The 15,291-nt window shown below is 40.2% G+C and overlaps 1 protein-coding gene across 1 annotated transcript in view; it reads right to left on the bottom strand.

Moving 5' to 3' along the window:
* The window catches only part of ROS1 (ROS proto-oncogene 1 , receptor tyrosine kinase), a gene marked incomplete at its 3' end in the record, with an annotated part of 38,458 nt that overhangs the window by 8,216 nt on the left and 14,951 nt on the right, over positions 1–15,291 (bottom strand). The window contains exons 12-22 of the mRNA XM_009701098.1: positions 14,312–14,409; positions 13,260–13,771; positions 12,417–12,629; positions 11,450–11,560; positions 10,768–10,949; positions 9,603–9,794; positions 4,706–4,806; positions 2,919–3,133; positions 2,418–2,586; positions 1,656–1,813; positions 560–822 (exon numbers count right to left, since the gene is read on the bottom strand). Coding sequence (XP_009699400.1) covers positions 560–822; positions 1,656–1,813; positions 2,418–2,586; positions 2,919–3,133; positions 4,706–4,806; positions 9,603–9,794; positions 10,768–10,949; positions 11,450–11,560; positions 12,417–12,629; positions 13,260–13,771; positions 14,312–14,409 — 2,214 coding nt within the window. The remainder of the gene's footprint in view (positions 1–559; positions 823–1,655; positions 1,814–2,417; positions 2,587–2,918; positions 3,134–4,705; positions 4,807–9,602; positions 9,795–10,767; positions 10,950–11,449; positions 11,561–12,416; positions 12,630–13,259; positions 13,772–14,311; positions 14,410–15,291) is intronic.

Genomic DNA, 15,291 nt, shown 5'->3' with positions numbered 1-15,291 from the left:
TGCTGTCGGTTGATGTTGCAACCAACACGGTGTTCTCCCTCATCAGTACATGCTCTCATGCCTTTAACTTGTCTTTGAAGCCCTTATTCTGTGTGTTCCAAACCTTTTATTGCAACACAAACATGACATCTGGACAAGTTTTTATATGGAAGTCTCTTTTTATGGAAGCCATGTGAGTCCTTGCATTTCTCCAGCAGTGGAACTTCTCTTGATTTCTGGGTCTGTTTTAATGGCCTGTCATCCTCCACCACCTCAACTGAACCTGTGTTTAACTTGCAGCTTTTAGCAGTGGTTTTCTGAGACCTCTAGGAAAGTTTCTTTGGGGTTTCACCAAACCTGTATAATATTGCAGCATTCTTTTCCACCTTATTTAGTGAATGATACAACGCATAGAAAGGTTAAACCAGGTATCCAAGGGTGAGTCAGTGAATCAGCAGTTCCACAAGCAGAAACCACAAGTTCTTGCCCCAAGCCCAATACCTTCTCCTAGGCAAACGCATCAGGCTGCACTGATAACATCTACCATCTAGCATGAGACAAGCTCAGTAATTTTTCATACCTGAAACCTTACTGTGAGACTGGGAAGCACATCCCTGAGAGAAAAGAGCATCAGGGTGGGTTTAACGTTGCTCGTGTTCCACTCTGTGAAATTATCAGCAGTGCCACTCTGACTCAATAGTTGATAGTAAACCCTGAACTGTGTTAATACTCCATTGTCCCTTTCAGGTCTGTCCCACCTGAACTCCACAAGGACTTTCGCATCACTTCCATGTAGGTTATTTTGTAACACATATATTCTAGGGTTTGTAGGAGCTGAAGGAACTGTATAAAAAAAAAGATAAAAAGCACAGAGGAAAGTACTCCTATTAAAACACAAACTCTACCTATTAATTAACTCTTTTAGTTTTGAGCCTGAGCTTTACCACCCCAATGCTGACAGAGACAGATAGCAATTGATGAGGTGTAAATTACAGAAGACTGTCTAAAACTTCATGGTAATTCCTTTCTGTTTTTCGTTGGTGTATAGGTATCTGTTTTAACCCGCTTGGCAAAAAAAGAGCTATAGAGACACAAATGCACTCCTGCACTCAGATCGGGACATGTCTATTTAGCCAAGTCCTGTAGGTAACAATGGAGCTGGAAGAATTTTCACAACACAGGGCGTACTCTATTCCCTCTCCTACCCACTTCAAAATCTACAGCGGCTTATATATACTTCTTACTTCAGTGTTTATTTTTACTGTCATACAGGCCAAAGTTATGTCAGCTAAAATATAGTGTTGGGTAACTGGAATGCTGAGAAAAAGTAAAAAGTGCAAAATATTTATTAAAAATTTAATAAGTGGTGAAGATACTACATGCAGCCTTTGATGCTTACTGTAATGGATCTTAATTTCTCTTTCTTGCTCATCGTCATAGGCCCATGGTGGATATACTGTCATGCACTTTCTGTTCCCAACTCTATTACTGAAATTGTGTGCATTTATGTATGCAATAGATAATTGCCAAAGATACTCAGGAACGTGTCCTTGCAACTCTGCCTACAGCTGACTGGCCCTGAAAGCTGCTCACTCCTCTCCAGGGTTTCCCTTCCTGACACAGAGCTGCTCCTAGTACCCGTTACGGGTGAGGAATGTGATTTAAAGTTCTAGTACCTCCTTCAGGGGCTCGAAGGGATACAGATGATGTTGGTGCCTTGCCCCAGTATGTGTATGCAGTGACAGTAAAATCAAAGAGTACAAATGGTTCCAGCCAATCAACTCGGTAGGATGGCACTGTCAGGTTACGGGGATGGAGGCACCGCTCGCTCTCCGGAGACTGTGAATGAAATAAAACAGAATAAAACAAAACAAAACATTTTTTTCCCCTCTCAGAAAGGCCTTCAGTTTTCAAGAATTCCCCTCACCAAGCTAGTCAACTAAATCAAGGCAGAGCTTTTCTTCCTGTGAGTGATCGTTGTTTCACCCACCTCTGTGGCACTGTAGTGATGCGTAGCAATCTGCTCGCAATCTGCCCTCTGCATTTAAAGTAAAGCTTGCCAAATGTGCTAAAATTAAGTGTGGATGAAGGCTAAATTTCACATTCAGGCAAAGGCTGTCCCACTGGCAGCTCAGAGGACACTTCTCTCTCTGAGTTACTCTGAAAGGCTTTCTCACATGTCTTTGAGCACTGGGAGTTCGTCGCCTGGCACTTCACACCCGAGCAGCTAGCCCAGAGCTACTGCTAAGGCCTTGTTCCTCCCGTGCTGGCCTCAGTGATGGAGAAACAGGATAGCTTGCTTTATATTTACTGTTCAGTTTGGTTGCTTGACCGATTTGTAAATGCTGGAGAAGAAACAAACTGTATCTCTGATTAAATATAGATACATCAGCAAGTAGATGAGGTAATACATGTGGATAATAAGGAGGGATTGTATGAATAGCCTCACTCGTAGAACTTTTGATCCCACGCAATAAAAGACAGTTCCCCATTCCACATTTGTGGAAGGACTCCAAGTGATGTGAAAACTTGAAGAATTTCCTTTAATCCTGAAGGAAGACACTGGCACTGAATCTGGAATCACTTTCGGTGTAAAAGAAAAATTTCCTGTCCATAAAGAGAGGAAGAAATAATAATAATTTAAAGACTATGAGCAATAGACAGATTTTTCAAACCTGACTTAAAACATTAAAGTACTACGGAAAATTCTGTAAGCTGTCATTAGATAGAAACAATTAATAGCAACACCATGTATTCTTTTTAGCCATACCCATCAGCTTTTATAATTTAACACTATCCGAGTGTAGCCTGATATATTTATTAATAAGCTACTGATGTTCTTATCTTTTGTCAAATGAATAAAGAATTTCATGAATGAAGAATTAGAGGCTGACAGTGAATACCTTTATTGAGGGGTTTAGATAAAGAAAATAATGTACCTGGCAAAGGTTTAAGTGATGTGTGAACAAGGGTAAAAGTTGAAAACTCTGCTGGTTGTGAGAAGGGAATGCTAAGGCTCTGATTGACTTCCTGGGTCGTAATGAACTGAAGACTATTGATCCAGAACAGACGACCACTGTAGTATTCCAGTGCACACTGAGATATTTCTGAAGTGCTCCATGCTGCAAATTCTGTGACAATGGCATTACCACAACTGTGAAAACATGTATGAAATTAGCAAACTCAAAACTCACATGTAGGGAGAACAAGATTTATGCAATGTTTGACACATCAATAAGTTTCTCATCATTCAAATTGTTAATACTCATGTAGGAGGCAGGAAAACAATTCAAACAGTTTTCCTTAAGTTCTCTAAAGCAGAACACTTTTCAGAATGGCAATTGCAGGAGCGCCTAAAAAAAAAAAAAAAAAGCCTTAATTCCCTTGATTTAATTCAAAAACAATTATAAAATGGCATAATAGTCTGATGCATGGATGTAGAAAATTGAGTATTTTGAAAAATCAGCCCACCTTCTCTCAGCAATTCCACTGAAACTGTGGAGTCTGCTTCACAGGATGAGGTTCATTCTACTTTATTAGAGCAGGTCCCCAGTTGAATTTGACCCTGATAGTTTCCTCGATAACCTTCCATTATTTATTAAACCCTATTAACATTTGCCTCCACTGTGATCACTGGTGATTTAATCTCTCTTGTCACTTCTATGTCAAAACTTACAGGTTTTTTTTGGTCCCAATTTATCTTCCGGTTAAGAGATTAAATATGTTGTAAGAGGCATCATTTTGCCATCTCAGAGATGTCTTTCAGCTTAGACACACGCTATCCGAAACAAATTTGGAAAAGCTTTGACAAACCATCAGCTCCATTAGGATGGATTACTTCTAATCTCTCTATTCTGGCATGCCAGGGACAACGATTTATGGCTGCCAATTGGTTCACAATGGAGCTGCATGTTCTAGCTAAAACTAATCAACATATTTTGATTCTTTAAATGTTTACCATTAATCATACCAAGTCTAAAATCAGTCAGAAAATTCAGCTGATTCCACACAAAGCCAGTCTGCAACATTATGAGCCTGTGTAAATACAGATACTGTTCAACTAAGTTTAAGAAGTTTAACCTGATGCTTGGGGAAAAGAAAATGGTACTCTTCACACGAAAAGGAGAAAAAAAGTAGTTTCCTGAGTTACCACTCATCATGCACTTGGCACTAACAGAACAAATCACCGCTTTTCTCAAGGTCTTAGTATATATTCAAGCTGACCCATAAACATGGGTTTGGGTTTGGGTTTTTTTTGAACTTTGCCTTTCAGGATTAATCCAGCCATTTCATGCTTAGTATGCTCAAGAGAAAAGCCTGCTGAGTACAGATTGCTCAGGTGAGAAAGTGGTGTCAGTTCAAGTTCTAAGCTCTGTGCAAGATTAACAAGTTATAGCTCTAGGCACTTGAAAACTGTCAGGTGTTGTAAATGCTGAGATAAAATAGACAATAAATAGTGATGATTTCCTAAAGCTAAGTCTAAAAATTGATAAGCATGACCTCAGTTCAGTTGAGCTTCCATACTGTGTTTCTCTCACTGTAAAACTGTGTTGACAACCATCGCAACATGTAGTTTGCCATCAGCTAGCTGTGATCATTAGCTCTTCTTTTTGTTTATTGTTAAATTACTAACTAGTGTGCCCAGCATTGGACAAAATTTATTTTTAAAGAGTATCGCAAAACCTAGAAAAGACAGACTTTCTTATCTCTGCTACACATTACTTACCCTTCTTTGCAAAGAGAAACTCTGTGTAGGTTTAGGCATAGACTATCTTGCACAAGCCAGTAAAGAAAACCGTAGGTGAGATCCAAAGTTAAACCAACCACCTAAGAAAAAAGAAGTCCAAATGGCAACTTGAACACATCTTCACTTCTGAGGTAAAAACCCTTAGGCATAATTGTTGTCTAGACAGTATCATGTCTGGATGGCAAAAATATTGGCAAAAATAACATTACTACCGTGAATGTTTATTCTAACACAAAAAGGATTAGAAAATAATCAGGTCCTTGGTGGACACCCATTTACAGCAGCTGATGATTTTCTAGGTAGCATTTTATGAGCACCTGTCACAGTGTTCATCCCTGGAGTATCTGAGTACTTCAGATATGATGGCAATAGTGTATCAAGTGATTAATGGAACTACCTATCAAAATTTCCAGAACAACTCTGGTATTTTAACATTCTTTATCTGAAACAGGTGGTTGATATCCAGTCTGAAAGTCAGAATCACCTTCCGAAAGAAGTACTTCAGATCTTTTGTCTTTGTTTTCTAGCTTTGATTTTATGCATACAATACTCAATGTGTTGCATTATCCAAGGAAAATACATTCAAAATTTTTGTTGATGTATTTGGGTAAACAGGAAATTCAAATATTTACATTTTAGTAAATCATTTATTATTAAATAAAGAGTCAAGGGAGGGGCAATGAAACACTCTTCCTGTTCATTACTTCAATATTTCATCTTCATTTGAGCTAGGTGCAAGATTTTGTGTTTATTTTTAATAGGATGCAATATTCAAAACAGAGTTTTCTTGCTTTTGCAGTAAACAACAGATTCAATACCATATGCAACAATAATAGAAATCAGACATCTAATAATCTGTTCTGTGAATAAAAAAGAATTTGCTTCCACAAATTAGTCTGCTAAATGTTATCAAGTTCAGTCTACGTCATGTCATTAGCACAGCTTACAAGTTGTTGGGAGCCTCTCTGAACACGTTTTCCAGCAGCTCTCAAACTTCTCGACCAAACACTAGCTGTAGCTATTCTTTTATAAGCTTAAATTTCCATTATGGATGTAAGTGGAGCAGCCTTTTTTTTTTTTTAACTCTTCATTAATAAACTGCGGAAGATGATGACAGGAAAGCAAATGCTGTATCACTTAGTTGTCTGTTGGTCCTTATGTAATCACATTCTTGACATATTTCTGTTGACATTGTATGTCAGAAAATCAAGGTTTGAATGACTGCTCCTGTAGGTTTTTCTGTTAAAAATATCTCACAGTATGTATGTGCCTGAGTGCATATCTAGTCAACCATGTCATATTTTATCCCATTTACCTATTCTCCCTCCCATGCTCAACACCAAATTACATCTTCCCGAGTCTACCTTGCTTTTTTAAATGTCTAGGTCTTCTTTCCTTGCCCTGCTTTTTTTCTGCGGCTATGACATTTTCCCATAGACTTGCCCATCTTCTTTCTCCTGATCCCTGTATCCCCATTAATAAAAGACAAATATTTGTACTATTCATCCTCAGCAGTTAGGCAGTAATTTAATACCTCCTTTCTCTTATGCTTCAAAAATAGACAAACTTTTTCCATTTCATGAGAGGTATTAGTCTCTGGACACGATATGTAGTTGTGATCATGCAATGTAACTCAACATCGTAAGATGCAAAATAAATTTATCTACTTGAAATACACCTTGGCTAGAAATATTAAGAGATGACACCAACAGGGTCTTGACTCCTCCTGCATATAACACACTTCGCTGCTCCCCTGCAAATTACTTTTGTCCCAGGCATATTGCACAGTGTAAACAACTTACTAAGTGCTTTGGAAATTCTGTGCCACATCCTAGGCTGGAATAAATCAGAGTAGCTCTGCCAAAATCAATCAAACTGTGCCAATATGCACCAGCTAAGCTAAACAACTGATTGGAAAATAAAATAATTGTCATAAAAGGATCTAGTTCCTGCCAAAGAAATTAGACTTTCAAAGCTCTGCCTACATATTTTTTTAGGAAACCTGTCATCTCCATAGTAGTCTCTTCTATTCCTATCACTCAGATTTCAAGCTAAAAGGAGATACAGCTATATAATGCTGCAGATCCCATACTGACCAGCTGAACGGCAATTCTTTATTAGAAAAACAGCTAGTAAATACCAGTAAGAACCACTTATGTAGGGAACATGCTCTAACTGTTGGATAACAACAATTAACTATTACATCTGTGTTTTAATATTGAGGTAAGAGGTACTCTTTTCAGGATAAAGGACTCCATTGTGCAAGGAAGATACATACTAGTACTTGTGCAAACATACACTTGCATCTTTATATGGGACAATAATGACTAGCTCAATAATGCCATCATTGAAGAATGTTGTACTGCCTCTTTTTTTCCAATGGGTTTGTTTTGGGGTTTATTTTAATAAACAAACACGTGAGCTATAACTGGTCACTTCTCAATCTAGAGGTTTTTACTTGGCTTTTTTCCTGTATACATCATGGCAGGAGGCTGAGTTCAGGAAGTCAGTGCATGGATTAGGGGCAGCAGAGAAGCAGGAGAGGAGATATTTGTTTGTAGGAGGTGTGAATAATTGGATCGTTGAAGGCTGGTATCACTGACATAGAGAAAGGTGCAGAATAAAAAATTACAGGAGCAGACAAGCAGTCGTATTGCTGCCAAGGTTCTTGAAAAGAAGAACAAGAAATCTGAGGTTAGCATGGGGCGATTCAGCCAAACAGGTAGCGAATCAAAAGAGAAGGGCAAGGAAGGTGACATTCACCGCTCAGAATAAACTGCAAATTGTCAGTCCTTTGCAACAGGTCACCCAGAAGATATGTGATATTTTTAATAACCATAGAAACACCAGCCTCTTTTCCTTTGGGAAAGGAGATTGAAATGTCCTGGGGAATGATATAAAGCTAACCAAGAGATGTAGATCTCTAAAGTTTGGAAAGGGTCTTTAATAGGGAACCTGGCTTCAGGTAGAATGGGAGTACAAATTGTATGATGGAATTAAAACAAAGGCTTCTTTAGCAAGAGCTGTGTTTTAAAGAAAGTTGTTGCAGCAAATAATATATCTGAGTTGACCTCTTCTGTGGCAGTCAACCTATGCCTCACTCCAGCACTCGGGACAGAGGGTAAAACCCCACACAGGCTGTGGTTTGAGCTGAAGAGCATTCACCTTTTCTTTGAGAGAAACTCCATAGAGTAAAAGCCGTGCAACAGATGGGGTGGTCCTTCAGCCTGACCTGCTCAGGACACAGCCTGGAAAAATTTCAAAGGTTCACTGGGTCTGCAGTCCCAATCACACCGACTCCCAGAGTCCTCCGGTCCCTGTTACGGTAGTAAGGGGTTCTCTTGCCAGGGAACTGGGTCATCCATCACTTTTCTCCCAGTTGCATGAGAAGGGGAGGGAGGAAGGAAAGGAAGGAAAGGAAGGAAAGGAAGGAAAGGAAGGAAAGGAAGGAAAGGAAGGACATATGCAGCTGCTGAGACCCTGGTAGATCTTTTCATGAGGTGAATATTCAGTCTCAGAGTTCCTTCGCTGCATAGGCAACACTGAATCCCACCTAAGTAAGAATGAGGGCAAATCCCAGGCATGGCAAATCCCACATGGTAGCTGAGGCAGGATGGGTTTTGGGAAGGCAACAATGATCTATGAGGAGCCAGCAGTGAACCAAGGTCTTAAGAGGCTTGATAGGACATCAGAGAGGGGTGAATGGAGAAGAAAGGCATGGGAGAGGCCAGCAGAGACACAGAGGTTGTCTGTGAGGATGAGAGCCCATCAAATAGTCTTCAGGTAGGGAAGGGGAGTTAGTGGGGTCCCACATATTGAAGGGGCTTTGGTGAGCTATAGGTGGGAATGGCATCTCTATTTCTCCTCTACCATCCTACCCCTGCATGGGATACATTATCCACCTTAATACAGCTAAAACAACAACATCCCATCCCTTTTTTCCACCTATACTGTCCACTACCTTTACTCACTCTTGCAAGAAGCCCCCTTCCCTTCTCCCTGAGGAGCTGCCCTGCTCTGCAGCAGACTCTTCTCAGCCTTCTGGAGCCCCCCAGCAGCCTGGAGCAAAGAAAGAGGGGCCAAGCTGGGGCCAGGCCTGTGTCTGACTCGGGCAAGGGAGAAAGAGAAGATGGGGAAGGGGCAAGTTGGGGATGGAGAGCCTCAAAGATCCCCAGAGCACAGGACTCGCTGTTCCTGCCACCGCACGAGCGACAAGAACAGGCAGGATGGGGACTGTCAGTGGTAGACCTGCCACCCTCACCAGCACTGCGGCAGCAGCAGCAGTGGGAAGCTGTGCCAGCCCACGGCAGGAGCCAGCTCTGCTGAGCACAAGTACGGCACCAGCTGCCAGCCCCCCTCTCTCATCAGCACAGACAAAGTCTGTCTCTGCAGCAGCACCTCTGCAGCCTGAACTGCAACCCCGGTGTCCCCAGCCCTGTCAAGACCTGCAAGCTGGGGAACATCACAAAGGAGGTAGGATGTTGTGGAGCTCTGGCACCATATTTTGATGGGAAAGCCAGAACCGACCATTAGACTTCAGTCATTTGGGAAAAGCAAGTACCTTTCACATATGGGAAGGAGCAGCATTACAACCGTAAGGACATCTTTAATGCCACATTTTGTTGCAAGGGTCTGACTTTAGAATTACAGGCCAAAGTTTTGGTCCAGCTAATACATGATTTAATTCTTACCCTATTCTCAAAATTATATAAAAATATTGCAAGAAAGGCATGTTATTCTGGTCAGAACTTGTCGATTTTGACAACCATGAACACTGACTGTAGCCAAGCAATCTAACCACTAAAACACACCCTAAACACAAAACAAAAAAAACCACTGAAACATACTAAAACAAACAAACAAAAAAATCAGTCACCTGTTTACCAGAAAACTGTAGCTGCTCTTGTAACATAAGATACTCCTCTCCATTCAGTCTTGCGCTCTCCACTGAATTCGTTGTGGCCCAGTACAAATAGCCATTTACTGAATCCACTACTAGATCCTTCACTAGGAACACAACATGAGCCACAACATCCATATGGCCTCCCAGCAGTGATTTTCTGTAGATCTAGAGACAAAAGAATTGCTTTTAGCATCACACCTAAATCATCAGCCATGATCAATTGAGTATACATAAGTGACTTTTCCACAGCCGTTTATCAGAAGCTTATGCAAGCCTTAGGCTTTCAAAGCCTAAACCTTTTGCATTCAAAGTATAAGGATGAAGAATAAGGCAAAATTATTAGTTAATGTTTGCACAGAAAGTAACAAAAGAAAATATCTGAATAGCTGAAATATCTCTTCCCCTTGGCTTTCCCAGTTTTGGCAGCCTTCTGTCTGACAGAGTTTCTCACCCACTTCATATTCACTATTCACAAGTGTAAATGAGGGTGCAAGGCAGTGTGAAATCTGGCCTCCTAGTTCCAGTTTTTAAAACAGCTTCTGACTTTGCACTTACAAGAAATGAAAGGCATAATTTGACAGCACTGCATAAATTAGCACTGCAATTTTGAAGTCAGATACCTTTTAAATAATTCACGTCAGTGTTCCTGATATGAGAGTGTACAAAGTGCAATTGTAATTATTTTTTTATCTGCAGTGATCTGCAAAATATCACAGTACAGAGGCCAATCTTGAAAATCTCTGTGTAAACAAATCATGTCAAATTAGATTAAAATAAAGTCCATCTACTTCTTAGCTGAGATCAACTTGGCAGCCTCCATTTTCACTATCTTCACTTATTTTCACAATGTTGAATTCCACAAAACTGTTGATAGCATGTTTGATTTGCCTGTTTTGCACCTGGAATTCAATATCCTGCATTAGTAAACATTAGCAAACATTTTACCCCAAACTTGTGTATAACTCTGGAAAATCACACACGGGAAGAAAGGCCTCCTTGTTCTACACTATAATAGCAAAGGTCCAAATGCATCTCAGGTTGCAAGAAATAAGGCTTATCTTCCTAAATATCATTTTACAGTCTTTCTTGTTGACTTTAGGGTTTTTTTTTTCCTTTTAAGAAGTGCAACTATACCTACCGTATTTGCTTTGCCAGCCCAGTACAAGCATTGACCCAACCAATCAAAGGCCAACATCCTAGCATTTCTGACGTCAGGTACATAAGTATTCTCAGTGGTACCCTCTCTTTTATTCAATGACAAGGTCTGAACTTCCCCCATGGAATTAATCCAATAAAAAGTGTCATTATACCAGTCGAGGTCTTGAAGAAAAAAGGAAAAATATTAAGCATTTCACAAACATGTAAATAAACATTTTTTTTTGAAGAATAAAAAGTAGCCAGACTCTTCAGTTTTTTAAAAATCAATGCAGATGAACAGTTATGCTCAGTTGACATGAAGACAGATACTTCCTTATAGGAATACAATGTACATATATAGTACATATATAGCCCTGATGAGTATAAATGTCTGACATATATTGGGAGGCTGGAGGCAGAACTGTTTCATTCAGAGAGTTGATTTTATCTCTGCTGTAACTGTGGTGATGTCAGTAGGGTTTCACTAAGGATTAATTTGATCCATAAAATAGAAGAAAAAGGATGGACACAAAGGCTTGGCTCAGTGAAACTGCTTCACTGCACTGAAGTCTAGATTGCTGCAGTGAAAGCTCTTGTCCTTCAGTTCTGTTGTTGAAATTTATGGAGAGCTGATAAAAGCCAACATGTCTGTAGCAGCAGCATGCAGTTTGTTTAGTATTTACCTGAAATATTTCTTATATGAGGATAGAGAAGTTCTCCTGGCCCGTAGCTATCCAACCGCTGCTTCCAGAGCCCTTCAGCCCCCACTGCCAACATATACGGTTCTTCTTCAGCTGATAAAGAAAGAAAACTGTAGTTGTGCATGCCACAAGGAATTGTTGCATAATATTTGTATTTCAACAGCAGGTGTTCCTGTTTCTGGAAAGTTACAGAAGCACAGTTAAAACTGCTCCTCTCCTAATGAATAATGGACAAAGAAGAAAAGCATGATAATATCATAATTTGAGAAACTCAGAGATTCAGGGCTGGTTTAAATGTAGAAGAATAAGGCAATTTAAAAACCACTGTGTATTGGACCTGACCTTACCAAAGTCAGGCAAAACTCACCCCTCATCTCAAGTGCCAGTCCAGTGCCTTAAGCTGAAAGCTATTTTCCCCTCAGATATAAGTTATTATGGGTAAACTAGGTTTCAAAAAACATTCCAAAGATCTGCAAATCTCAGACATTGTGCACACATCCATTTCCCCCATTATCTATGCTCAAACCAAGGATTTCCAGCTTTTAGTGAGCCTGCACTTTCCCATAAACTGTCATAAACCCCCAAGACACTGCTCAAACCACTTCATCATTGACAGTGCTTTACAGAGCACGGGAAAGGAATAACACCTCTCGTACTTGTTCATTTGATAGTGTATCAAATAATGTGTTTGATAGTGTATTGGCATTAGAAAAATGTATATAAGTTGTAATAACAAATACATAATATATAATACCATTATTGTAGTTTGAGAATCTTACTACTTTAACTAAAAGTAAATTTACTTATCTCATATTCTTTAATGTTTCTGAGACAATCTTTTTTGTGCCCCTCATTTTGCAGCCTTCGCCCAAAGCATTTGCCTCACCAGGTGGAAAGCTGTATGCATAACTCATTGTTCATTTCTCATGGGTGACAAAGCAACTCTCACCTTCTTCTAAAGTTGTGCCTCTAAATGACTCTGACCATGGCCCTTCACCAGCAGGAGACACAGCTCTGACTGACACTTCGTAAGCTGTGAAGCTGGCCAGTTCCTTCACTGTAAACCTAGTGTCACGAATATTTGAGACAACCCATTCCTCCTCAGATGGATGCTGAGATGACACTTTCACATCATAGGTCCAGTTCTGCCAAGCAGACAGACCTGTGAGATGCAAACAAACATGTTATTACAGAGTAGATGGCTGTAACAGATGATACACATTCTTTGAGAAACCTGTACATTGGAGACTCATTTCAAAAATGACAGTATCAGGGGAATTAAGAAAGGGATAAATCAAAAATTTGCTCTCTGGCTCTGAGACCAACCAAAGGTAGTGGTTCAATCCCCCATGAAGAATGGAGTTGGAAGAACCAAAATTTTCCCCAACCAGGTAATTTACTGCTGTTCAAAGACAGACTTCCTCTTCCTGACACAGAGGACAGAGACCATAGCACAGTCACTGATCAAAAGTCATTACCCCTCTGGCATGCATTTTCTGTGTGGTATCAGCAACCAACATCACTGCTACTCCATACCATACTTAAGATGGAGCCTTGCTTAAAATCCCTTACAAATGAATTATCAATATAAACCGGTATTAATTGAGCCAGACAATTCAGTTATTTTGCTGGCAAATCTTGGATTAAATTTTTCAAATGGATGTAATTCCACATCTTCCAGTAGGATTGGCTATTGAAGTTACCAAAGCCCATATCAGGAAAAGGGAAATCAGGAAGTTATTCTTCTGGAATGAAAAGGAGTGGACTTTCAGGAAGAAACAACTGAACTTACTGGTTCCAATAGTGTGTTCAGGTGGTCTCCAGCTGATCACAGCTTGGTCCAATCCAAATAGCGCCATGACAAGCCGAGGAGGAGTTGGTAACGGAAAAGGCTGAGTTGATGTCCCATAGAAAAGCAAGTTGCCAAAGCCAAAGTACTCTGGATACACCAAATTGCAATCCACAACATATTCATTGAAGCTAGAACTCCCTTCTGGAGAGAGCTCCTCATGGAAAACTGTCTGGCCATCTGTGACAGTAAACGTGTTGTCCTCATAAACAAAGCTCTCCATGTCATTAAGTGGCACATGTGATCGCAGTGTGTGACATTCTGAACCATCCAAAAAAACGGACACAAAAGCCTGTTCTGTTTTGTTGAAGAAAATAAGTCTCTTAGATTGGAAGTTGGTCATGAAGTCTCTCAGAGCACTGGATTTCACTACTGGTGAGGCTGAGGAGGCGGTACCAGGAAAGAGTGGAAGGTTTGCTCTGTATATCCCATCCTCCAGGAGACAGAAAATATAGCTGGCCATGGAACAAAATAGACCCAAATAACTACAGTGCAAGAACTCTGTAGATGAGTCACAAATATTTTAACAGCTCAGAGATATGCCTGTCTTTACACAGACAACAGGAAAATGCTTTGGGTGCTATTAATATACATCCTGGGAGAATTAAGCACATCACTTTTTTACCTTCTGGGGATTTGGCTGGCAGATTATCGGAGAATATTTTTCCATAATACTTCAACTGTTAAGTATGGACATTTGAAATGCATAGAGCTTCATATTCATAAAAGCACTGAATGTCTGAAAACCAAATTTCTGCATTGGAAATACTTTATCTCCTCTACTAACATCCTAGGGAAGAGAATGCAGAAAACACCACTCCATGGTGTCACTCTTGTTTCAATTGTTTTGTAGTTTGTTATTTGTTGCCAATTGCACTTTTGTTTTGGTAAGGCAAGAGTTTGAAACAGGAACCTAAATGACCAATGAAGTGAAGAAAATTAGAGAGGAGCTTTATAGCACCCTTGACACTAAGTGCTCAAAGGAGGACACTTACCCATTATAAGGATCAGCTATAACCTTCCTAGGGGATGTCACATAAAGAGGAGTGATGTCTTCAGCTGCTGTGCAGTTCTCTAAATGGCAGACATGTATCTGGGGAATGAGAAGAAAAAGTGGTGATGCATTCATAGGGCATTTGCTAATGAGCAAACAAACTGACCCGAGATTCCTTCAGGGGAACCAGGCAATGAAACATCTCTCTCACAATCCTAGGTCCTTCTGGGCTCCTGAGTTGTCAGTCACCCGAGTATAACACTTGCACACGAGTACGAATGCATCCATGACAGCTTACTCTGAAAGAGCTGTCTGTCAGTCATCCTCCTCTTAATTTCCTACCGCTATGCTGGAGGGAAAAGCCCGATTTGGGGGCTATAGGCAAACTGTACTTGGAAAATGATCTGGCAGGGAAGGGAAAAGAGGGAAGGAAGCACTTTTCTGATCCTGGGAGCAATACCTTGAGACTTCTCCAACCTGCAATGGATTCAGAAATCCCTGCCATCAGTCTGTTCATCTACAGCTCGTTTGTATCTTTTTATCACTACTGCTTTTCCTGCTCCCTGTTCCCTGTGCAGCAAGTGAAAATTCAGACATGGCAAGAGGACTGGAAAAAAAAAAATAAATCTCTCATTGACCATTCAGGGCAACTTTCTAGTCTTTCGTGCATTAGAGGACTACAAAGGTATATGCAAAGTCTGCCCACTACCGTAATCGCGTAATTGCTTTATGAGTAGGGAATCAAGTCCAGGATTGCCATCTACATTTATACTTCAAGTTGAAACAATTGTAATCTGAGCTGTCATCACAGATATGAAACACTTTCCCTCTTGAACATCTTTTGCCAATTATGAAGGGCATTATAATCACTAACTAGTTGTCTGTCCACCTTCCTGAGGCAGAACAGGAACTGAACAGGCTAGATGGAGAATCAAGTAACAGAAACAAAGTTGGGGAACGAAACAACAGAAACAAAGTCGC

The sequence above is a fragment of the Cariama cristata genome, unplaced genomic scaffold (assembly GCF_000690535.1).
Source record: "Cariama cristata isolate BGI_N322 unplaced genomic scaffold, ASM69053v1 scaffold5455, whole genome shotgun sequence".
Lineage (NCBI taxonomy): Eukaryota > Metazoa > Chordata > Aves > Cariamiformes > Cariamidae > Cariama > Cariama cristata.
This window is presented reverse-complemented; position numbering and strand designations above follow the sequence as displayed.